At 41.1% G+C, this 25,292-nt stretch overlaps 1 protein-coding gene across 6 annotated transcripts in view; it reads right to left on the bottom strand.

Moving 5' to 3' along the window:
- The window catches only part of REPS2 (RALBP1 associated Eps domain containing 2), a 140,351-nt gene that overhangs the window by 110,514 nt on the left and 4,545 nt on the right, over positions 1-25,292 (bottom strand). For 5 of the 6 annotated variants that reach the window (XM_070750775.1, XM_070750772.1, XM_070750773.1 and 2 more), the window contains exons 2-4: positions 9,389-9,512; positions 4,612-4,760; positions 1,250-1,376 (exon numbers count right to left, since the gene is read on the bottom strand). The exons of the other annotated variant lie outside the window; for it this stretch is intronic. In XM_070750775.1, coding sequence (XP_070606876.1) covers positions 1,250-1,376; positions 4,612-4,760; positions 9,389-9,512 — 400 coding nt within the window. The remainder of the gene's footprint in view (positions 1-1,249; positions 1,377-4,611; positions 4,761-9,388; positions 9,513-25,292) is intronic. 6 annotated transcript variants of the gene reach the window in all.

A 25,292-nucleotide genomic window follows, 5' to 3' on the forward strand; every position in this document is an offset into this window, starting at 1 on the left:
TTTGAAGAGAGTAACAATGAAAGACCTTGAAATCTGGTAAAAGCTGGGAACATTGTTAGCATTTGGTTAGGGCTGGAAAGAAACTCAGAGCAAGTTAGAGCAATGAAAAAAACCCTGCAAAGACTTAGGGCTTAGAAAAGATTCTTCGCAGAGAGAATCAATGAAAGAGCCTGCAAGGTAAGAGCTGGGAAGTTTGTTAGCAGCTAGTTAGGGCTGAAAAAAAAGCTACATTCACAGTGTAAGACTCACCCAAATTATCAGCCTCTTTTAGGGAGGAAAAAGGTGCGTCTTATACATCGAAAAATACAGTAAGTCTAAATGTTATTGCTATATAACAAATAATCACTAAATTTCTGTAGTGGTTGTTATTTAAAATGCTTATTTAAATAACCTTGTCTTCTCTCTGAAAACTATAGCACCTTACAGTTGAGGAGGAAAAATAAGCATTTAATTATACATACATACATACATACATACATACATACATACATACATACATACATATGTATATATATAAGTGAGTTCGGGTTTTGCCCCTTGTAATATTTTGAGTGTCTTTGCGACCTTTCGGCGAAATCACATTCGACATCATCAGGCTGAAATTATTGGCTTCGTGCTGCTTTGAATATGAAAACATATATATATAATTTTTTAGATTTTTGATTCTGTTTTCTTTTTCACTTATTAGGAAAATATGTAAATACACAACCAACCACCCACCCACCCGTAGGTCTTGGCATATTCGGGTCTTTTCCCATGTCAAATTGATAGATTCCTGGCAACGTTTTGACAAGGTCCCACTCGTCATCTTCAGGCTGCTGTTTTCGGCTTTGTGCTCAGGTGAACAAAGCATGGTCTGAGCTGCTGTCCCTCTATAAATACTTAACAATTGGGGTGGAGGGGGTAGGGTTAGGTTGTATATGGTGGTCCTCTTTCTTACATAAACATTTCTTCCATCCATATAAGATGTGCCTGCAATAAATGTATATTTACTACTTGCTCAATTGTGGCAATTTTGCTAAGTCAGTGTGGCTGTAGAGTTCCATATTGCTCCTTACAACAATTAACCTTTAGAGTGACTTGTTCAGATGTTGGTAGAGGTGCTTACTTTCTCTATGCCATGGGGCTCATCTACTCTACATAGCTCCTCCTCAATCCTCCAGTAGAAGTCTCTTGATTATTAATCACACTCTTTGGTAGTGTTGTTTATAGACACTTACAACAATAGTAAAGGTATTCATTAACTTACCTCCATGCTGTTGCTCAAGCCCACTTCTCAATATACTATATCCATATCCCAAAGGAATTCTCTGGTAATTTGAGGGAGAAGTAGGATGCGAACTAATGGGAGACATGAGGGGAGACTTTGCTTCTTCCTTCAAGAGAAACATTGTAATAACATATGGATTACTGAATTTAAATCAATTAATAGAGTCAGCAAAATTTCAGCTTGACCTAAAACAAATCTATACAATTTTTTCCTCATATTACATATGAATATTTACTACCTGATTCTTGGCAATTGAAGCAAAGTAGTTCATTTGTCTTAGAAGAACTTGAACGATTAAAGATAAATAAGGCAATGGGTCCAGATGGCATTCCCCCCAGAGTTCTTAAAGAACTCAGATCTGTCATTGCTACTCCCCTGACTGATTTGTTTAACCAATCCCTGTTAACAGGAGATGTTCCTGAGGATTGGAGAATGGCCAGTGTTGTGCCTATCCACAAGAAGGGCAGTAGAGAAGAAGCTGGTAACTACAGGCCAGTTATAGTTAAAATGATGGAGACTCTACTCAAAAAGAGGATAAATCAGCACCTAAAAAACAATAACTTATTAGACCCAAATCAGCATGGCTTTACTGAAGGCAAATCATGTCAGACTAATCTCATTGATTTCTTTGACTATGTCACAAAGGTGTGGGATCAAGGTGGTGCCGTGGATATTGCCTATCTGGACTTCAGCAAAGCCTTTGATACGGTTCCACATAAAGAGCTGATAGATAATTAGTGAAGATTGGACTTAATCCCTGGATAGTTCAGTGGATTTCAAGCTGGCTGAAGCATAGACATCAGAGAGTTATTGTTAATGGCGAGTATTCTGAGCAGAGACAGGTTACAAGCGGTGTGCCACAAGGGTCTGTTCTGGGTCCTATTCTTTTTAATATGTTTGTTAGTGACATAGGGGAAGGTTTGGTAGGGAAGGTTTGCCTATTTGCTGATGACTCTAAAGTGTGCAATACGTTGATATTCCTGGAGGCATCTGTAATATGGCAAATGATTTAGCTTTACTAGATAAATGGCCAAAGCAATGTAAACTGCAGTTTAATGTTTCCAAATGTAAAATAATGCACTTGGGGAAAAGCAATCCTCAATCTGAGTATTGTATTGGAAGTTCTGTGCTAGCAAAAACTTCAGAAGAGAAGGATTTAGGGGTGGTGATTTCTGACAGAGGCAAAATGGTTGAACAGTGCAGTCAGGCGGTAGGGAAAGCAAGTAGAATGCTTGGCTACATAGCTAGAGGTACGACAAGCAGGAATAGGGAGATTGTGATCCCGCTGTATAGAGTGCTGGTGAGGCCACATTTGGAATACTGTGTTCAGTTCTGGAGACCTCACCTACAAAAAGATATTGACAAAATTGAACAAGTCCAAAGACGGGCTACAAGAATGGTGGAAGGTCTTAAGCATAAAACGTATGAGGAAAGACTTAATGAACTCAATCTGTATAGTCTGGAGGACAGAAGAAAAAGGGGGGACATGATTGAAACATTTAAATATGTTAAAGGGTTAAATAAGGCTCAGGAGGGAAGTGTTTTTAATAGGAAAGTGAACACAAGAACAAGGGGACACAATCTGAAGTTAGTTGGGGGAAAGATCAAAAGCAACGTGAGAAAATATTATTTCACTGAAAGAGTAGTAGATCCTTGGAACAAACTTCCAGCAGACGTGGTTGGTAAATCCACAGTAACTGAATTTAAACATGCCTGGGATAAACATATATCCATTGTAAGATAAAATACAGGAAATAGTATAAGGGCAGACTAGATGGACCATGAGGTCTTTTTCTGCCATCAGTCTTCTATGTTTCTATTTTAATTGTTTATTTATTCAATTTATATAGTTATCCATCTCAAATAAATGATTCTGGGCAACTAACAACAAATAAAAATAGGATACAAAGCCAGTAGGGTTGGGGCAACTGTAATTTCCAGGGGAATAATTTTCAGTGGGTGCCACAAAGTAGAATGATATTGAATGGCAGAATTGTTAAAATAGGAAGGAATTTAATACCGCACTGAACAATCTTTGTTAGGTAATTAATATCTTGATACCTCACAAAAAGCAAACATAAAATTGTTGAAACATTTACATTTCAACTTAAAGGTTTAACATTTACATTTTGACCAGTTGTTAGTAAGTCTTCATACAAAACTAGCAAAAGTGCTATGTAAACAAAAGTTTGCTTATATATGTTCTGCCTAAGCAAGATTCCCCTCCAAGAAATAGGTCCACACACACAGCTGGATGATACAAATTTGTAGTATATATTTTTAAATAGCTCATAGCAGAAATGGTTCTGTAGAAATAGATATTAGCAAACACTGGGCAGCATCCAATGGCAAATTACCAGCTGCTAATCACAGTCTCAGGCCGAAAGCCAAAAAACTCCTTAAGAAGTTTATTTGATGCAGTCTGTTAATCACCATAAGTCACAACAGAAATAGTTCTCACTCACCATGTCTAAGCCATGTCCCTATTTCGAATGTTGACGTTCACACTAGCTCATCAAAAGACACCTCCTTATATAACCACAAGGCATGGCCAAGTATTCTATAGAGCTATTCACACATAGATCTCTTCCTCCTAAGCCATTTTTGTCTGCTAATACTCCTGCACACCCTTGTGTCAAGAAGGGCCTCTGTCTTTTCTCCTGAGTTGCTCATGGTCACCTCTGGAGTGCAACAGTCCCTGGTTGACTTTCAGCCTCTAACTCCACAATCCTCTCCGACCTTCTTGCTATCAGATTCGGGTGCCAAGTACACTGGCCTAGGATACCAAAACACACCCATCTCTCGATCCTTAGAATCCATGATCAGCTGATCAGGATGCGGACAGGCTACAACAATATTAAGACTTTCTTCTCTTTCTTGCAGCTTTCCTCCTATATATTGCGAAGGATCTTTTGATATTCTATAGTAGATTTTGAGGGTGAGGAAAATAGCAATTGTCTCACAATACTACTGACAAATGCAGCTCTTAAAGTGAATGCTCTACTGAATTTGGTTACAAATGATTTTCCACATATCTAATAAAAATCTTTTTTGTATCTAAAAGAAAATTCTGTAGTTCGTCTGCTTAAGATGATCAGCAATCATTTTATATTGATTATATAAGAGATAAGCAATCTTAACTCTCTAAGAAAAGGCAATTGATATTTCTTGTTGAAAGAATCTGTAATGACTAATCAGCTGTAATTTCCAGTCTGTGTCGAGAGACTACCAATACAATGAACTAAAATTCAAATCAAGATTTGATTTTATCAGTATGATATCATAAAATGAAATCTGGTGCTTCATCCCACAATAAAGGATATATTTAAAAGGGACTTTACCTGTTTTTTTTCTTCGCCTGATCTTCTGAAGCAATTTATCTCAAGGGTTGCATGTGGACTCTGAAACTTTGCTCCATGTGCTTCTGATAGATTGATGTACCTTATTTCACTATCACTTTTCAAAGCAATAAATCGAGGTAAAGGTAATTCTTAAAAAACAAAATATAAAAGAAAAATGATTATATAATAACATATTGTTTAGCTTATTTATTGACCAAATGATTCCCTTTGACAACTAATTATATTACAGAACCTGGAAAATTAAAATTTAGTACTGGCCAAATTAGTAAGAAAATACAAAGAGAAAGAACATTTTTGTATTTTGTATTTGTATAAAGTCATAAACTTTAAGAGATTATTTTACTCTGTGATTATTTGTAAGAATCTCTAAGCTTTCTTGACCACAAAAGTAGAATGGATCTGGCAAATAAAAAGCAAACTAATTGAAAGGAGAGTTGATACACAAAAGGGTAAATTAACTTGGGAAAGGGACTCTCCTTTTTAGGCATATTTACTCAAATATTTAGATTCCATTTTTCCACCTGAAAACTTTCAAATCGTTCTATGTAGTTGTGTTGTTATTGGCAAAGTTGTATCCAATCCATCGTGACCCCCTGGGCATCGTTCCTCCAAGCCTTCCTGTCCTCTACTACCCTCTGGAGTCCATTTAAGCTCACGCCTACTGCTTCAATGACTCCATCCAGCCACCTCATCCTCTGTCATTCCCTTCTTTTGCCCTCAATCTTTCTCAGTATTAGGCTCTTCTCCTGTGAGTATCCTCCTTTTCATTAGGTGGCCAAAATATTTGAGTTCCATCTTCAGGATGTGGGCTTCTAAAGAGCAGTCAGGGTTGATCTCCTCTGGGACTGACAGGTTTGATCGCCTTGCAGTCCAAGAGACTCGCAGATGTCTTCTCCAGCATTTCTTCAGTTTTATATAGTAGGTACAGATAAAAAGTGAATGCCCACCAATATTAAAACACAAAACTTACAGAGAAGTTCTAAAATGCAGGCAATATTGCTGTGGTAAAACTGGGCAAATGTGATGTGGCCTAGTGAGAGCAGTGTTGGTAATCCCGGTTGCAGTTAGAAACATGGAAACGTAAAAGATTGACAGCAGAAAAAGATCTCATGGTTCATCTAGTCTGCCGTTATACTATTTCCTGTATTTTACCTTAGGATGGATATATGTTTATCCCAGGCATGTTTAAATTCAGTTACTGTGGATTTACCAACCACATCTGCTGGAGGTTTCTTCCAAGCAATTACTACTCTTTCAGTAAAATAATATTTTCTCACGTTGCTTCTGATCTTTCCCCCAACTAACCTCAGATTGTGCCCCCTTGTTCTTGTGTTCACTTTCCTATTAAAAACACTTCCCTCCTGAACCTTATTTAACCCTTTAACATAGTTAAATGTTTCGATCATTTCCCCCCCTTCCCTTCTGTCCTCCAGACCACTGTTCCCTGTAAGCTGCGCGCGCCCCAAAATACCCCCCCATGCACACTTTTCCACGGGTGCGCGCTCCCCATCCCCCTGCCAGCCCACGGGGGGAGGGCGGGGAGGGCGGCAGTAGAAAGAAAAAAAGGGAGCCGCGGCCGCCCCTGCCTCCCCACGATGCCTCCGGCCCCCTCTCGGCCCTGCCCCCCGCCCGCTCGATCGGCCCCCTCTCCTCCTCCACCGTCTCCTGCCTTGGGGCGCGACTTCTCCCGCGACCGTAGCTGCAGATTCTCCTCCTCTTCTCCCCGCGCGCTTCGGGAATGCCCGCCCCGCCCCTCTCGCAGCCCCTTTGCTGGGAGCGCTTTCGTCCCGGACTTTCAGCAAGGGGGCTGCAGTAGAGGCAGGGCAGGCGTTCCTGAAGCGCTCGGAGAAAGCGCCCTCGCAGCCCCCTCGCTGACAGAGAGGGGGGGGGAGAGAGAAAGTAAGTGACAAAGAGAGAGAGAGAAAGGGGGGAGAGAGAGATAGCAAGAGAGAGAAGAGAAAGAAAGCAAGAGATAGAAAGAGTGAGAGAGAAAGAAAGCAATAGAGAGAGAGAAAGAAAACAAGAGAGAAAGAGAGAGAGAGGGAAAGAGAGAGAGCAAGAGGGGGAGAGATAGAAAGAGAGGGACAGAGAAAGTGAGAAAAAGAGAGAGAGAGCAAGAGGGGGAGAGAGAAAGAGAGAGAAATGACTCTTGATTTAAAGCATATGGTAAAAAGCACCCAAATAATAACAGAAAAAACCCCCAGCCGTTTGTGTGTGTGTGTGAACTCTTGAACCATTTCCAATAGCTCACCTGTTGTTGGAAATGGTTCAAGAGTTCACACACACACACACACACACACACACACAAGGGGGAAGGAGACAGGGTTGGAAAAAGAGAAGATAGTAATAATAGTAATAGATTTGGGTTTTGTTTTATTATTAATTTCTTTTAATAAAAAAGAAGGGAATTTTTTTCTTATTTATTTATTTACTTGCTTGCTTGCTTGCTTGCTTGCTTACTTATACTTCTATGCCACCCAGTCCCAAAAGGACTGCCGCTCAGACACTATATTTTTCTGCCCACATCGAAAAAAAATTAGAGGGAACATTGCTCCAGACTATTATACTGCGCCTTCATTAGGTGAGGAACTGATGCATCTGCCTGGCTGTACTCACCTCCACTTCAATTCCTCCTGCCTATCTCTTCCATCTCTGCCCTTTGGTCATCCCATACTCCATTGCCCCTGCCATGAGGCATTGCATCAGCCCTTCAATTCCCCCTGCCCTCCTCCATCCTACCACTCTTCTGCCCTCCAATCTTCTTGCATTCTGCAGTTTCTGCCATTCCCAAGTAATCTTCACCAACAACCTCTTCCTATTTTTGATGAGGATTGCCCAGTCTGGCCCTTCACAAGCTGCCTTGTAAGGCTCAGGCTAGATGTATTTGGTCAGCAGTAGGTAGAAGATGGCAAAGGTCAGTTGAAGCAAAAGAGTGCAGGGTGGCAAAAAGGAAAGTCATGAGGAAAGATAGACAGCTGAGGGGAGTTAAAGTCTATCCTGCATTCATAAATGTAGTTAGGGTTACCAAATCAACAGCTTTACAAATAGATCTATATTCACCCCGAGTCCTTGGAGAGGGGCGGCATAAAAGTCCAATTAATAAATTTGTGGAATAGTTTAATCAGTGATACAAGCTTTTAAAGTTCTGCGGTCTTACTTCTACTATACTGACCTTTCATAAACAGGATATTAATAAGCCTGAATTCATAAAATGAAATTTCTGTTAATTTTTTTTAGTACAATAGGCTCTATTCAGCTTTTACTGAGATTGATTTTTTTCCATTTGCTGTTGTTGTTGTTGTTGTTGCTATTATTATTATTATTATTATTATTATTATTATTATTATTATTATTATTATTATTATTATTTATTATATTTGTATGCCACCCCTCTCCGAAGAGTTGGGGAGGCTTACAACAGTAATAAAAACAATATAGCAGTGGAGCAAATCTAATATTAAAAAAACATATAAAACCCTATCATTATTTTTTAAAAAAACCCAAACAGCACATTCATACCAAACATAAAACAAAGTATTAAAAAGCCTGGGGGAAAGGTCTCTCAGCTCCCCCGTTCCTGGCGGTATAAGTGAGTCTTGAGTAGTTTACGAAAGACAGGGAGGGTGGGGGCAGTTCTAATCTCCGGGGGGGAGTTGGTTCCAGAGGGCCGGAGCCGCCACAGAGAACGCTCTTCCCCTGGGGCCCACCAAATGACATTGTTTAGTCGACAGGACCCAGAGAAGGCCAACTCTTTGGGACCTTATCGGTTGCTGGGATTCGTGCGGTAGCGGCGGTTCCGGAGATACTCTGGTCCAATACCATGTAGGGCTTTAAAGGTCATGACCAACACTTTGAATTGTGACCGGAAACTGATCGACAGCCAATGCAAGCCACAGAGTGTTGAAGAATCTTGGAAGCCCCACGATGGCTCTCGCGGCTGCGTTCTGCACAATCTGAAGTTTCCGAACACTTTTCAAAGGTAGCCCCATGCAGAGAGCGTTGCAGTAATCGAACCTCAAGGTGATGAGGGCATGAGCGACTGTGAGCAATGACTCCCTGTCGAAATAGGGCCGCAACTGGTGCACCAGGCGAACCTGGGCAAATGCCCTCCTTGTCACAGCCGAAAGATGATGTTCCAATGTCAGCTGTGGATTGAGGAGGACGCCCAAGTTGCGAACCCTCTCTGAGGGGGTCAGTAGTTCCCCCCCCAGGGTAATGGACGGACAGATGGAATTGTCCTTGGGAGGCAAGACCCACAGCCACTCCGTCTTGTCTGGGTTGAGTTTGAGTTTGTTGACACCCATCCAGGCCCCAACAGCCTCCAGGCACCGGCATATCACTTCCACTGCTTCGTTGACTGGACATGGGGTGGAGATGCATAACTGGGTATCATCGGCGTATTGATGATACCTCACCCCATGCCCTTGGATGATCTCACCCAGCGGTTTCATGTAGATATTAAATAGCAGGGGGGAGAGGACTGACCCCTGAAGCACCCCACAAGGGAGAGACCTAGAGGTCAACCTCTGACCCCTCCACTAACACCGACTGCGACCGACTGGAGAACAGTGCCTCCCACTCCCAACCCCTCCAGCTCCATGTTATTTTTGTTATTATTGTTTTTCTCTTCCCTGTTATACAGTGTCTTGCAAATATTTTTACAAAACATAATGACCATTTAATAAATATTTTAAATAAAATATTATATTTTATTTTATTAAATAAAAATAAAATTGTTCAAAGTATAACCAATTACCATTCTGTATACTTTCTAATCGTACTGGGAGACCAGACTGTGCAGCAGCTATAAGCTTCAGAGCAGCATAAAACTGAGTACGACCAAAATAACCGACATGTTTAGCACCACACAAGTCTGTAATCTGAAAGATAAAAAGGGAGGGACAAATATGAGCATATGCCAAAAATACTGGTGCTTGCAGTGAAAGAATTACTGAAGCTACAAAAATATGTAGTACTTTAAAAAAATCCTGGCAGCAAATAAACCGGTGATGCTGACATCTGGTTTACATTCTATAGCCCCAAATCTGCTATATTAAACAGAGAAAGCCACAGAGGAAATCCTCCTATGTAAATATTTTGTCCTCTTGGCTCCATTCTCAGAAACATGCAATATATTGTGGCTTAACCTCTGAGTAATAAATCTGTCTAAATAGGGAAAACTAAATAAGTCTCAAGTGCAACAGCAGGATCTTGCTCTTTTTGTCAAAAGATGGAAAAGGGTGTTGGTCTTACTCTTCTCATCAGGTGGAGCCAGGATGGATTGTCCTCATCCACTCAGAATGAGGACCGAATCTGTTACATTTTGCTGGATCCGCCCTTCTAGAGCCCAGGTTTGACGAGACCTAAGCAGACTTGACGTGGCTACCAATTGGATGCAGTCAACTACATGTAGTCTCCCCTTCCTGAACCGGCCCCAAAACGGTGGATGGCTTTGAAGCAAAATGGCAGTCCAAGGAAAAAAATGACAGTAGCAACAATGGCCCAACATAAGTCCAACAAACAAGAAGTATGCAGGAATGGACCCCCAAGGGCGGGGCTGAATGCTGGCTCCACCTGATGAGAAGAGGCATATCAGTTAAGATCAACTCCCCATCTCCATCGTGGGTGGAGCCAGCATTCAGGATGGGACCTAGTAAAGCTAAAAGTCCACCCTGGGTGAGTAGAGTCCAAGTCCGATTCAGTGAGGCTCCTCATGGATCCTCTGCAGAACCTTACGACCAAAGGCCGTGTCCGCCGATGCAAACTCGGAGAGGGGGTGGCAATCAATCAATCAATCAATCAATAAATAAATAAATTCATCAATTTTGTAGTGGCAAATGACCTGAGAAGGAAAAGTCCAAGTCTCCACTTGACAAACTCTGCCAGGGGCGCTTGGGAATATGCAGGGTGTGGGCTGCGATCCCCAGCACCCACAGCATAGGTTCATACACCTTAGCAACAATTCCGCAAATCCAACGGTCAATGGTCATAGAGGACTCAAGAATGAGGCAAGAAGGCCACCAGAACCGTCTCAATCTTATGGAACAGGCACATCTGAGCAATGTAAATACGTAAGGCCCTATGGATGTCCAGCGTGTGCCAAAGTCTTTCCAATGGATGAGTCGAGTGTGAGCAAAAATTGGACAGGACCAGCTCTTGAGCCATATGAACAAAGGATCTAACCGAACAAAGGATCTAACTGGAGAACAAACCGGTCCCAATAAAAAAATGCATAAGTTCTTCCAAATGGAAAGCATGGAGAGCTCGGAGATTGCGCAAGCCGATGTGATTGCCACCAGGAACGCAACCTTGTAGGAGATATACCTGAGGGTAGCCAAATGTAGCAGTTCATAAGGAGGCCCCCTCAGGGAAGATCCCATGCTGGGTAGCAGTAGATAATTAGAGGGCGAAGGTTGGAGCCCCCCCCCCCAGCAAAAAATGGCAAACAGTGAAAAATTGTGCCAATAGTCCACCTGGTCATAGGAAACGACAGAGGACAGGGCCACCACCTGGCGAAAAAGTTTGTTAGGCGTGAAACCCATGGACAATTGCTGGAGGAATTTCAGTACCTTCAGAAGAGGAGTGTGTAAAGGCAAACAGCCCTACAATGCACAACAGAAGCAAAATGATTTCCATGTTGTGGCATAGATCCTTTTTGTTGAGGGCCAACAAGATGACTGAATGGTAAGAATGATGTTGGGGTTATAGTACTGTCACCTCAAAGCATGCCATTCAACCGCCAGGTGGTGAGCTGGTACCACTGAGGATCCGGCTGTACCAATTCCCCCTGGCTGAGCGACCACTTATTCACTGGTATACGCCAAGGCGGAAACACCGACAGGGTCCTCAGGCCTGTGAACCACACCCATTGTGGCCAGTGAGGTGCCAACAGGATTACCTCTGCCCTCTGCTCCAACACCTTCTGTATGACTTAAGGCAGAATCAGGGGAATCGGCAAGGGGGGGAATGCATAGAAAAAACGGCCACTGCCCTCAGAGAGTGTTCATCCCCTCTACTCCCTCTACTCCCTGGGGCAGAAACCGAGAGGAGAACCTCGGGCGGTTTGCATTCTCCAGGGTCACAAACAAGTCAACCTAAGGAAGGCCGATGCAGCTCAAGATGTGCAGAAGAGGGATGTGTACAATTGCCACTCTGCATGGCTCACTGAAAGGGAGAGAAGGTGCTTCTTGGCCCACATCCCCAGTCTGAGTGCCTCTTGCATTACAGTCCATGAGCGGTGGCTGCTGCCCTACCGATTGATTTGGGCCTTGGAAGTGGTGGTATTGTCTGTTAGGATTAGGACATAACAGCCAGTTAAGATGTGTTTCAAGGCAAAAAACATTGCCCAAAGATACAGCCAGTTGATTGAGGCTCTGGACTCTAACCATTCTGAGTGGATCCTGGAAAAGGTATTTTGCTGGTGAATACCACCTGGAGAAGGTGCAGTGAATGTCTGTAGGGACCAGGACTCTGGATGCCGAGGTGCTGCAGCCCACTTTCTGGAATGGTAAAAGAAACCATTGAAGATTACTAGAGTGTAGGCAAGCCCAAGGGATGATGGAAATATATGAAATCATTTTCCCCAAGAGAGTGGACAAGAGGTCCAGGGAAACCCTGCACTCTCATTGTACCTGAACAACAAGGTTCTAGATCAGTGATGGCGAACCTATGGCATGGGTGCCACAGGTGGCACGCGGAGCCATATCTGCTGGCACGTGAGCTGTTGCCCTAGCTCAGCTCCAATATGCATGTGTGTGCTGGCCAACTGAGGTTTGGCTCTGGGAGGGCATTTTTGGCTTCTAGAGAGCCTCCAGGGGATGGGGGAGGGCATTTCTACCCTCCCTGGCTCCAGGGAAGCCTTTGGAGACTGGGGAGGGTGAAACACAAGCCTTCTGGGCACACCAGAAGTTGGGAAACGGGCCATTTCCAGCCTCCAGATAGCCTCCAGGGGCAGGGGAAGCTGTTTTCACCCTCCCCACACATTGAATTATGGGTGTGGGCACTCAAGCGTGTGCAATAGCACTCGCTCATGTTCTTTTGGCACCCAAGGAAAAAAAGGTTCACCATCACGGTTCTAGATGCTGCCCTGTCTCTCCTGAGAAATGGAAACCCTAGACTCTAGGAAAGTGTTTCCCAACCTTGGCAACTTGAAGATATCTGGACTTCAAGTCCCAGAATTCCCCAGCCAGCATTCGCTGGCTGGGGAATTCTGGGAGTTAAAGTCCAAATATCTTCAAGTTGCCAAGGTTGGGAAACACTGCTCTAGGGTATCTATCATGGCTCCTACGAGAAGAAGGAAAGTAGACAGGGAGAGGTGGCTCTTCTCCAAGTTGATGGAGAACTCATGCTGTTGAAGCGTTAAAATTGTTACCTGGAGATAGCGCCTCACAAGAGGACGCTTGAACTAAAATGTCATCCAGGTAACATGGAACATACACAGGTAAGGCCCTGAGAGAGTTGCCACTGCCGCTAGCGATTTTGTAAAAACCTTGGAGGCAGAGTAAAGATCAAAGAAGAGAACTCTACACTGGAAATGCTATCTGCATAGCAGAACCAGAGATACTGCCAGTGAAGATGGTTAATCGGTATATACAGATAGGCTTCAGTCAGCTCCAGTGAAGTCAGGAAATCAGCCTGCCTTTCACACCTCAGGATAGACTGCAAGAAGTGCATCTTGAACCGTCTATATTTGATATACCGGTTCATATGCTTTAGATCTAGAATTGCCCTCCATCCCCCGAGACTTTGGGGACTACAAAGAGAGTGGAATAATACCCCTGTCTCTGCTGATCCAGAGGAACCGGCTTGATGGCACGAATGTCTAGCAGGTGTTGGACTGCCGAATACAGAGGGGCTTTCTTGGAGGGCATGCTAAATATGGATCATTGAAAGAAAAACTTGGGGGGGAGGGAGAGAAACTCTAACGAGAGACCCTAACTGACAGTTTCAAGGACCCATCTATCCTGGGTGGTCTGATCCCACATATTGGAAGGGATACTAGCGGGAATGACGGAAGGGCAGCCCCTCCTCCCCTGAAAAATTGTTTGAATTGACTCTCCCTCTCAGATCTATTCTGAGGCTGTTGCTGCCTAGATCCAAACTGATCTTGGGGCCAGGAGAAGCTGAAGCTCTGGTCAGAGGCCTGAAGGGCTGATGGGAGTAGGGAGATTGGCAGAAAGATGGCAAAATGTTTCTTTTATCCCTAGTTTTGACTACAGTCAGGTTGAGAGAGTCCCCAAAGAGGGTCTGTTCCTTTGGACTCATCAAAGCTGGGCCCTAGGAGGGAGGATCCAGCAAAAAGTAATAGATTTGGTCCTCATTTTGAGGGGACGAGGACAACCATCCTGAATGCTGCCTCCACCTACAATGGAGAACAGAATCACACCACAAACTCTGCAACTTTGTACATGCATGCAATATCACTATGTATAGTACAAAAAGGGGGCTTGCATCCAATGCTGCAAAGCTGCTTTAAGCATTCTTCTCCCTCAGTGGAATTGATCATTACCTAATTGGAACATACACATTAACTTTCAATTTTCATACACTTTAGCAATGAAGGCTTAAATGCGCCTTTCTAGTTAATGATTTGGAAATGATTTCCTCAAGTGCAGAAGAGATAAACATCACAGAATTGTAAAAAAATATTTCTATTCTCCTTTTTACAAAAGTAATTTCAATTTGGAAGTCCACAGGTGCTATTTAGGAATATTGCAGAAATTCTGGCACCTGCTTTGTGCTGTTTTCTGTTCGTGAAATTCTAGATTCTGTCATTCTAGATTATAGCAACCTCAACTGTCTTCTGGGAAATCCACAGGTTTATACTAACAAGCAAAGTTCCAACCTTGGTTTTCTAATATATAAATATTTGCCAACAGCAATTTCCTAATTTTGAGTCTGTCACTATCAAAGTTAATTTTCAAGATTGGAATTCTGACAGCTTGTTAAAGAGATTCTCATACAATGTCTACCAAGACAGATTTAGAAAACTTCCATTTATCAATAGATAAATTTATAAATTGGATTCCTAACATCTCTATTTTTCCAATTTTGCTCTAATTTTTCTTTATCTTTTTTAATTAAGCAGATAAATACACTTTAAGAAATAACATTGTACATCATCATATAATTCTGTGGTGAAAATGAGTATATATAACTTTATTTATTTTTATTTTCCAAGTCCAAAACATCTTACATTAAAAAGAGAAATATTATATTTAAAATTGGTATATTACAAATATAAAGAAAATTTTAAACAACTATACAAGGAATTTAAAAATTAAAACACAGAAGAAATTTAAAATACGTACGTGACATTGTATAGTATTTGATGCCCAGAAATTAGTGGCTTGGATAGTTTATCATTTGCCAGCAACAAACCATTCACTGTACACGATCCATCAAGACTGTGACATATCAATAAATGTTCAAGATTCTGCAATTTCTCCCATTCGCAGTTACCATCTCTTGTGATATAGCCCAAAGTCTCCAAATTCTTCTTACATCATGAAATGGCATCCCAAAACCCTTTTTAAATTTTAATGGCTCTGAATTATGTTCATTCCAGCCGTAATAAGTCCCAAACATTGTTAATGAGTCTGACAGAAGTCTTTTGGAAGAAGGCTGATATCACCAACCTTTATCTCTCTTGACAAAGACCTAATTGGCAAGGAGCTTTGCAAGGCCAAACAGGAAGATGGAGTCACAACTGAAATGCTGAGACACAAATTAAACTTGCTTCCTGCAATGAGCACATCAGTTTGCTCTACTTTTATATTCTATGGGAGGGATCAATAATCTCTAAGCCTTATGCCTTAGTAGTTCTTTTCCTCCGTTACTGTTGCCTTCTGGCAGCTCTGCGCATGTGTGCATTGGGAACTCACTCCCCCTGTTCCTCTGCCTCACTCATGTCAGCCTCTGGAGGCTCTGGAGTCAGCACAGATCTCCAGATGGTCCGGGCTGCATATAAGTCGAATGAATGAATGAATGAATGAATGAATGAATGAATGAATGAATGAATGAATGAATGATAAATAAATCTCTGCCTTTGGCACCGAGCCTTCTCCAGAGTCTAGGCCTGGCCCATGTTCCTCCCCAGCCTTCTTACTGTCCAACTCTGCTGCAAGCTCCGCAGGCTGCTGGAGGACCACAACAGACATCCCCGTTCTCAGTCTGTTCAAAGTTGTTGTTATTATTGTTGTTGTTGTTGTTGTTGTTATTATTGTTGTTGTTGTTGTTATTATTATTATTATTATTATTATTATTATTATTATTATTATTATTATTAATTAGATTTATATGCCGCCCCTCTCAGTAGACTCGGGGTGGCTTATAGCAATGATAAAAACAATGTATAACAAATCTAATATTTAAAATCTCTAAAAAAAAACTTATTTAAAAAGCAAAACATACACACAAACATACCATGCATAAACTATATAGGCCTGGGGGAGATGTCTCAATTCCCCCATGCCTGACGGCAGAGGTGGGTTTTGAGGAGTTTACAAAAGGCAAGGAGGGTCTTCATTCTTTGTGGCAGATGACCTTTGGGGCCCAGCAGGAGAGCGCCGGCAACAGCGGCATCAGACAGTAGCCGGGTGGCGGCTGCGAGCGGGAGCTCCAGGTTGGAGGCACCGGCAGCACCCCGCCCAGCTGGAGCTTCCCTGGCATTGGCAGCAAGTGTCCTTTGGGGCCCAGCGGGAGGGCACCGGCAGCGGGAGTGGTAGGGCGCCATCAGCAGCAGCACCGGGTAGTAGCTGGGGGATGGCGGCGGCGAGCAAGAGCTCCAGAGCGAAGGCACAGACGGTGGCAGTTGGACATGCTGCTGGATGCCGTATATGCTGGCGCTGCGGGGCTGGAACTGGCCCGCTGGCTGGGCCGGAGGTGCCAGCCCCACACCCATGCCCAGCGCAGCACCAGCATATACGGCATCCAGCAGTACGTCCAGCTGCCACTGTCAGCGCTCCCGCTCGCAATCAACCGCTCTGCCGCCACCCCTGGCTACTGCCCGATGCTGCTGTTGCCAGCGTGGTGTAACGAGAGAGAAAGAGAGACAGAGAGAGAGAAAGAAAGAGATAGCAAGAGAGAGAGAGAAAGAGAGATAGCAAGAGAGAGAGAGAGAGAGAAAGAGAAAGAGAGAGAGAGCAAGAGGGGGGAAGGAGGGAGAGAGAAAGACATAGAGGGAGGGAAGGAGGGAGAGGGAAAGAGAGCAAAAAAGAGAGGAAGGAAGGAAGAGAGAAAGAAAGAGGGATGGAGAGAGAGAAAGAAAGGAAGAGAAAGAGGGAGGGAGAGAGAAATAGAGCGAAAGGCAGGAAGAGAGAGATTTTTTTTGTCCAAACTGTTTTTTATGCGCCGCCACCACCCACCCACCCTGCTCAATGTTCCCCAGGATTTTGAAAATATGAATAATGTGCCACGGCTGAAAAAAGGTTGGGAAACACTGCAATAGAGGACATTTGGAATCAAAATTGAATGCTAAAAAACTAACCATTTCAAATATGCAGACAAACAACTCTGTAAACAATGTAAAACTTCAAGAATTCATTAGAAAAGGAAAAAGGAGAAGTGAAATGGAAAAGTAGGTAAATAAAAGGCAATAACAAAGACATGTGTAAACACCTGCCTACAAACTGAGAAAATAATAATAATTTTCTGAAAATATATTTAATGCTATTAAAGTAATGTAGCAGAAAACTGTTATTTGGTGCTGTCTAGCAAATCAATTGCCAGATTAATTTATGCCTAGTATAATTGGGATGGAGTTATTTTTGAGTCTCATTCTCATATTTCCCTGCATCCCTGGACTAAGGAACCTTTTCTGTAATGGCTTTGGTCATCCCATGATTAGACACCTTGTTAGACATAATAAAATCATGAAGTACCATGTTATTTCAAAGACAACAAATACAATGATTAAATTATCAATTTTTTCATTGTAACAGATGGCTATGAAAACAGCAAGAAACCTACAGTAGAGAATCAATAATTTGGTCAATTAAAAAACTAGATTAGGTTTATGTGCTTCTGAGACCTGCTAGCTATTTTTTTGTCTTTTCTATATCCAAAATGCAGCAGTGTTTTCAAAAATAAGATACAACATATTTCCTTTGGCAGACCTACATGTCAGATTATCTGCTCTTATGGATTAGCAAGAATGCTGTCCATGTTTAAATCATTTCATCATTACCATAAATTCTATGTTGACTCATTGTGATAATTTATATCAGGGCATGAAACTGACTGTCTCTGGGCCGGATATGTCACAAACACGCTATGCCCATCCCAGCTCCGCAAAGGCAAAAAATGTCACCCATGATTTATATAAGTCCTTTCCAGGATGAAATTAACCGTTTAGCTCTTATAATTATGAATTCTGTGCTACTGTGATTAAGTTCTACCTTTCTTTTCCATTGATTACTCTCATTTCTTCATTGTTCGTGTGTGTTTTTTCTGATAGTCGACTGTAAAAGATAGAAGTCACTTCCCACTTTAATATCTTCATTGTCTGCTTTAAGTGTAATTGTTGTCATTACTTCTTCTTTTAATCATAATTCATTTCTTACACTATACTTAGTTCCATAGTAAAAGCAGCCATATCATTTTTCAGCTATCAAAGTAGTATTACTATCATAGTGCAAATTATTGATTTTCCTTCCTTCAATTTTAAAACTACAGGTACTCATATTCCAAACAATTTTCTATCAATATATATTCAGTATCCAATTTGGTCTTGTTTTTATTGACTGTATAGAGCTTCTTCATCTTTGCCTGCAGAGCACATAGTTAATCTAATTTTTATGTTGACAGTCTGGTGATATCCATGTGTAGAGTTGTCTCTTGAGTTGTTGGAAAAGAGTATTTATTTATTTGATTGATTTATATGCCACCCCTCTCCGAGTATTCAGGGCAGCTCACAACATATAAAAGAACAATGCGGTACAAATATAAATACAATTAATATGAACCCACTAATCTAAACTAAAAACCCCATGATTAAAAATCAATCATACCCACTCAACAATTACATACGTGTAATTCATCGGACAGGGTCTGGAGTCCAATGGCCTCAAGCCTGGTGGCATAAGTGAGTCTTTAGACTCTTAAGAAGGCGAGGAAAGTGGGTGCAGTACGAATCACTGGGGGGAGCTGATTCCAGAGGGCCGGGGCCCCCACAGAGAAGGCTCTTCCCCTAGGTCCCACCAAATGACATTGTCTAGTTGATGGGACCTGGAAAAGGCCAACTCTGTGGGACCTAACCGGTCGCTGGGATTCATGTGGCAGCAGGCGGTCCCGCAAGTTGTCTGGTCCAATGCCATGTAGGGCTTTATAGGTCATAACCAACACTTTGAATTGTGTCTGGAAATCAACTGACAGCCAATGCAGTCTGCAGTATTGGAAAGACATGGACATGCCTAGGAAGGCCCATGACCGCTTGCACCGCTGCATGTTGCACAATTTGTAGTTTCTGAACACTCTTCAAAGTTTGCCCCATGTTGCAGTAGTCGAACCTCGAGGTGATTTGCTATGACCTTGAGGTAGTTTGCTATGACCATCAAATTCTCTGGACAACATTCTATCACCTATGCCCTGCTTCATTTTGTACTCCAAGGCCAAAGTTCCCTGTTTTTCCAGTTATCTTTTGGCTTCCTACTTTAGCATTCCAATCCCCCATGATGATAAGGACATCGTTTTTGTGGTGTTAATTCTAGAAAGTGTTGTAAGGCTTCATAGAACCAGTCAACTTCAGCCTCTTCAGCACCAGTGGTTGGGGCATAAATTTGGACTACTGTGATGTTGAATGGTTTGCCTTGGATTCGAACTGAAATCATTCTGTCATTTTGGGGATTGTATCCCAGGACTGCTTTTCCTATTCTTTTATTGACTATGAAGGCTATTCTATTTCTTCTGAGGGATTCTTGCCCATAGTAGTATACTTGATGGTCATCTGAATTAAATTCACCCATTCCTGTTCATTTTAGTTCGTTGATTCTTGTCATCTCTTGTTTGATCACGTCCAGCTTACCTTGATTCATGGATCTACATTCCAGGTTCCTATGGAGAATCGATCTTTACAGCATTGGACTTTCCTTTCACCACCAGATACATCCACAGCTGAGCGCCCTTTTGGCTTTGGCCCAGTCGCTTCACTCTGAGGATCCGCCTCCCTGGTGAAATTTCTCAGTCGTTACAGGAAGTCCAAAGCAAATGGCGCAAACTCCCAGTAGAATCCATGAATCGTGGCCAGACAAATCCTCAGAAACCTACAGAAATATGAAATACCAAAGCTCCCTGCAGCCAGTCAAAACCAGACCCAAGGGTGGGACTAGACTCTTCCTTTGATTCTCGGAAAAGGGGCGTATGCTAAGAAACAACGCCCCTTTTCCCTCACATCAAAGGAAGAGTCCAGGATGGGACATACAAAGATAAGGAGTATAGTAAGGCAGGCACTATTCATGGATCCTCGGCACTTCCAACACCTGTTGCAATGCCCGCCTGCTGAATGCTGCATCAGAAGAGGCAAACATATCAATTTGGTAGTAACGAATGAAGGGAGAAACCGATGTCCATGTTGTCATCCGGTAGATCTCCTCGATCATAGCCTGAGTAGTCCAGGCAGCAGTGGTAGCCACACATTGAGGCACGGGAAGAGACTGTGACTCATACGCCTTAGCGATGCAGGCTCAAAGCCACCTACTGACAGTGGAAGATGAAATTTTGTGGCCAATCGATGACGGGCAAAAAGACACAAACAAGGTCTTTCTTAGGGCGTGGTTCTGTGGATGTAGATGCAAAGAGTCCTTCACATCTACACTGGATCTTCAACTTGTGGTGTAGCTCAAGACAGAAGTTAGGTAAAATCAACTCCTGGGCACAACGGAAAACAGAGTAGACCTTTAAATTTCAGGCTGTATTTTGTAAAAGTATTTGGAAATTTGGAAACAAATCTATTTTAGTCACATGTTTAACTATAGTAATAGAAGATAAATACAGTATATCTTCTGCTCAATCCATGGCTCCCTCTCATCCAACAACAAAGAGGATATGCAACTATTATGGCCACTGGGAAACTGGGAAAACTGAAGGAATATGTTGGAGTGGTTCATGAACAATGGACTGGAACTGAGTCAGGTGATTTTTCAACTTCTGTACTAGAGAGCTAATCCCAAAGAAAAGAAATTTTGAAAGAAAAACTCTCTAAAGCGATGATTACAGACCTGAAAGAAAATGAACCCTAAAGGGAAAACACAAAGTTTAAAAATATAACAAGAGTTGGCAGGTTTTTGGATTGTTTTCCAGCACTACACCACCCGCAAAGACCAGCTGGCCGGCGTGCAGCTGCACACCGGAAGTCAGAAGAGCAGGTTGGGATGGTGCATGTGCTCAAAGAGAGGGCTCTGTGTGCTACCTGTGGCATGCTTGCCATAGGTTCACCATCATGGACCTAGGATATAAATGTTGTCTGATAATTGCTTAAGAGGCAAAAGAAGAAATTTTTTTTGGAGAACTTACAAGGAGTAAACTGGCCTGTTGAGGACTATAAAGAACTATAAATATTGTGTATCCTGAGGATTAATTTAGGACTGAGTAAACTGTTCCAATATTGGCTTTTTTGTTTTATAGATAAAGGAGACTTTGGGAGATGGTTGAGCAACTTTTTGATTCAGCAAAATAAGGCAAAATGCTTCAACAGGGAAAAATAAATGTATTTCAAAAACAAATATTATTGATGCTTCAAAAGTATTCATGAAACTATAATGAAACCACGGGGAGATAAAGGATCTGTTTACATAATATAGACCAGAAAACTCTCGGCAAATGATAATGAAAAATGAACAAGAAACCCAGGAAATAGAATAGAAAATATAAAGAGCAGAAAAGAGAAGATAAAACAACAAATGAAACAAGAAGACAAGGAGAAGAAAGATAATAAAAACTTATGTAACAGATCAGGAAGAATATATATTAAGACATCAAAAAATAGAACTGGATAGAGATGCTGACAGGCATAGTAAAGATTTAGCACCAAGAGATAGCTGTAGAGACACATGAAATACTTCAATCAAATATGAATGATGCATGGAAATACAAAATCCCAAGGGAGGAAAATGGGAGACATGCCAAAAAGTCAACACAAATTGAAATACTAAAATGGACAAGAGATGATGGATGATGGATAGAAATAGAATACTTCCTAATACTTCCTTAGATTTGTTCTAAGATTTAGAATAGAGGTAAAAACTAGAAAGGGGGAAAAACTAGAAAGGGGGAAATTATTATTAGGCATATTTCTATAGAATACTTTAAAATTAATATGTAGATATAAAGATTAGAAGTTGAAAGATGATTCAAATATGTATACTGTACTTAATATTACTATTGTTATTAGTATTGCGTATTAAAATATTGAATAATTTTTTAAAATGTGTATTTTCTGTGCAGTTCACATCCCATGCTCACTGGATCTGGATGTCACAAAGCAAAGCCCATATTTTATAATTAACCCCCATGCCTGTTTTAACTGGCAGTATTACAGGAGGCTGAGTGCTGTCATGCTCATCCTGGCCAGGTCACCCTGGCCACAGCCTTGGGTGGCAAACACAACCTTGATGCGGCCCTCAATGAAACTGAGTTTGACACCCCTAGTCTATTGAAGATTGAACTGTTTAAAACTATACTGAGCATTTTAGAGTAAGTACAATCAATGTTTATTTGTAAAGCAATATATGCTTTTTATACTGGATGATAAACATACCAGAAAATAGATTATTGAATATGAACAGGTCCAATTTAAATGAAGAATATTTTGAGTGATCCTATCAATGTTTCCCTGATAAATTTCCAAAATCTATGAGACTTTTTCCATTTATTGTTTTATTTAGGCAATTTAATTGTCACCCTTCTCATATCCAACAATTCTGGACTCTTATAGCATAAACATTAAAACATTAAAATCATATACAATATTATATAATAATTAGAACACATATTCTTTTAATATACAAAAGGTATTTTGGTTTAGTTTTGCATGTTAACAGATGTAGCTTTGATTCCTAATTCCAAAAATATGTATATCATGTATATATTTTATTGCCAATGTTTGTATTACACTAATTACTGTCATATCACATAAATAATATATTTTAGAAGAGCATGCCTAATTATCCCTATTATTCTTAGCCCTGAAAAAGGGTAGCAAAATATAAAAACTGAAATGTCAATAAAGATCTAATTTTCACTTGTATTCAATTATCCTTTTGTATGGATTTTGAAACAGTTTCAATAAGACATTAAGAATTTGTAACAAGATTGGAAAAACTATAAAAAGTATACAGTGATACCTTGTCTTACAAACTTAATTGGTTCCGGGATGAGGTTCTTAAGGTGAAAAGTTTGTAAGATGAAACAATGTTTCCCATAGGAATCAGTGGAAAAGCGATTAATGCGTGCAAGCCCAAAATTCACTCCTTTTGCCAGCCGAAGCACCGTTTTTGCACTGCTGGGATTCCCCTGAGGCTCCCCTCCATAGGAAACCCCACCTCTGGACCTCTGTGTTTTTGCAATGCTGGGATTTCACTGAGGCTCCCCTCTCTGGGAAACCCCACCTCTGGACTTCCGTTGCCAGCGAAGTGCCCATTTTTGCGCTGCTGGGATTCTCCTGCTGGGATTCCCTTGCAGCATCACAAAAACACGGAAGTCCGGAGGCGGGGCATCCCAGTGGCAGCGGTGGGCTTGTAAGGTGAAAATAGTTTGTAAGAAGAGGCAAAAAAATCTTAAACCCCGGGTTTGTATCTCGAAAAGTTTGTATGACGAGGCATTTGTAAGATGAGGTATCACTGTACTTGTTTAAGCAAGTATCTACAGCACATCTAAAAATGGATTTTTTTGCTGAGAATGGTCTCCATGCTTTGCCAATTCAGAGTCATGGTGAATTTAAAAGCATTTAGTATATTATTTTCCGATTCAGTTTCTATAGGGATTACCAACATTTTGTAGAGTTTGATGAACTAACCTTTATCTAGCGCTCTCAGCCGCTCTGAAGTCTTAACTGCTAGGTTGGAACAGTAATAAATTTTAATGCTTAATAAGTATTATGAAGTAAAACAACAGGAAAAAGCTATTCAGAATTGCTGGTCTCACCTATTTATTTTTAGGTTAATCTATTCCCATGTCATATCTTGCTTAAACAACTTGGAAGATATGATTTTGCTAATATTAAAGTCTGATTTTTATTAAGATCTTACAGCAGAAAAAAATAGCTGTAAATACAAAAGCATTGTTCAAGGTGATGCAAGTTAACACTTGGACAAGCATTAAGCACTATTTTTAGAGACAGATTCTCTGCCCCTTGAGCAAAAAACAAGGTGCCAAATAATACAAAAAGTTATTTCCAGGTTTGCAAATCTAGTCTCCTATTGACTACCTTTTGCACACAGTGATCAAAGCGCACTGAGGTCCATTGTTTCATAGTATGTGACAGCTAAGGTTCTATATTATGAAAACATACCAAAACCCAAAACATAGGTGCTCAAGAGATTACTAACTGCTTGCAATGATAAACTGACAGGGAGTTAATGGGAGACATTTCTTGGGAAAGAGAATACAGTAGTTATTAATGTCTCTAACGCTTAACTAGTTTTACCTGCTTCCCAAGTTATAAAGTTTAACACAGTTACTCTGTGCAGTGTTTTGAATAGTGTCGCTTATGTAATTGCCTATAACCGACAAAGCCTACGTTTCTTCGATTTTTTTCATTTACTGTAAGGAATAATAAAGGATTAATCCAAGATGGCATTATAAGAAATAAAAATATGTTGTTAAAATTAATTAACTTACCACCATCCTAGTAGCTTCATAAGAAAGAGGTGCTTATTATTGTATGTATATATCTTGATTCAGAATACAGTATCTAGATTCATAAATCTAGGAATGCAGTCTTAATCACCTACCAAGATTTTTCTAAGACATTAACAAAATTTGAGGGCAGAAAACATACCATAATGATCCACCTTATACAATTTGAAAGAACAATCCAATTACTGCAGGCAGAGTGGGCACATGAAGAGACCTTTAGAATTTTGGAACTAATTTTTAATGCATTCTTATGACAGCAATTATGCATGCACTTGATTATGAATAATTCCAGCTCAAATATATAGTTACAAAATTTTCTGACAGAATTTTGATGTTTTAGGACCAACACTATTCATACTATACATAAACAATCTTTGCGATTGCATCACTAGCAATTGTGTTCTCTTTGCAGATGATGTCAAACTATTTAATACCACCAACAATACTGCTACCCTTCAAAAAGACCTTGACCACGTAGCAGAGTGGTCTAAAACCTGGCAACTTCAAATCTCCACCACTAAATGCTCTGTCTTATATATTGGTAAAAAGAATTAGAATACTAAATATAAACTTGGATGAATTGAACTTATTGATAACCCTCAATCTGTCAAAGACCTTGGAGTACTCATATCCAATGACCTAAGTCCTAGAGCCCACTGCAACAACATTGCCAAAAAGGCTTTAAGAGTTGCTAACCTAATCCTTCACAGCTTCTTCTGTGGTAATTTTGAACTGCTAACAAGAGCTTACAAAACATTTGTCAGACCAATCCTAGAATACAGCTCACCTGTATAGAACCCACATTGCAT

Source organism: Erythrolamprus reginae, chromosome 4 (assembly GCF_031021105.1).
Source record: "Erythrolamprus reginae isolate rEryReg1 chromosome 4, rEryReg1.hap1, whole genome shotgun sequence".
Classification (NCBI taxonomy): domain Eukaryota; kingdom Metazoa; phylum Chordata; class Lepidosauria; order Squamata; family Dipsadidae; genus Erythrolamprus; species Erythrolamprus reginae.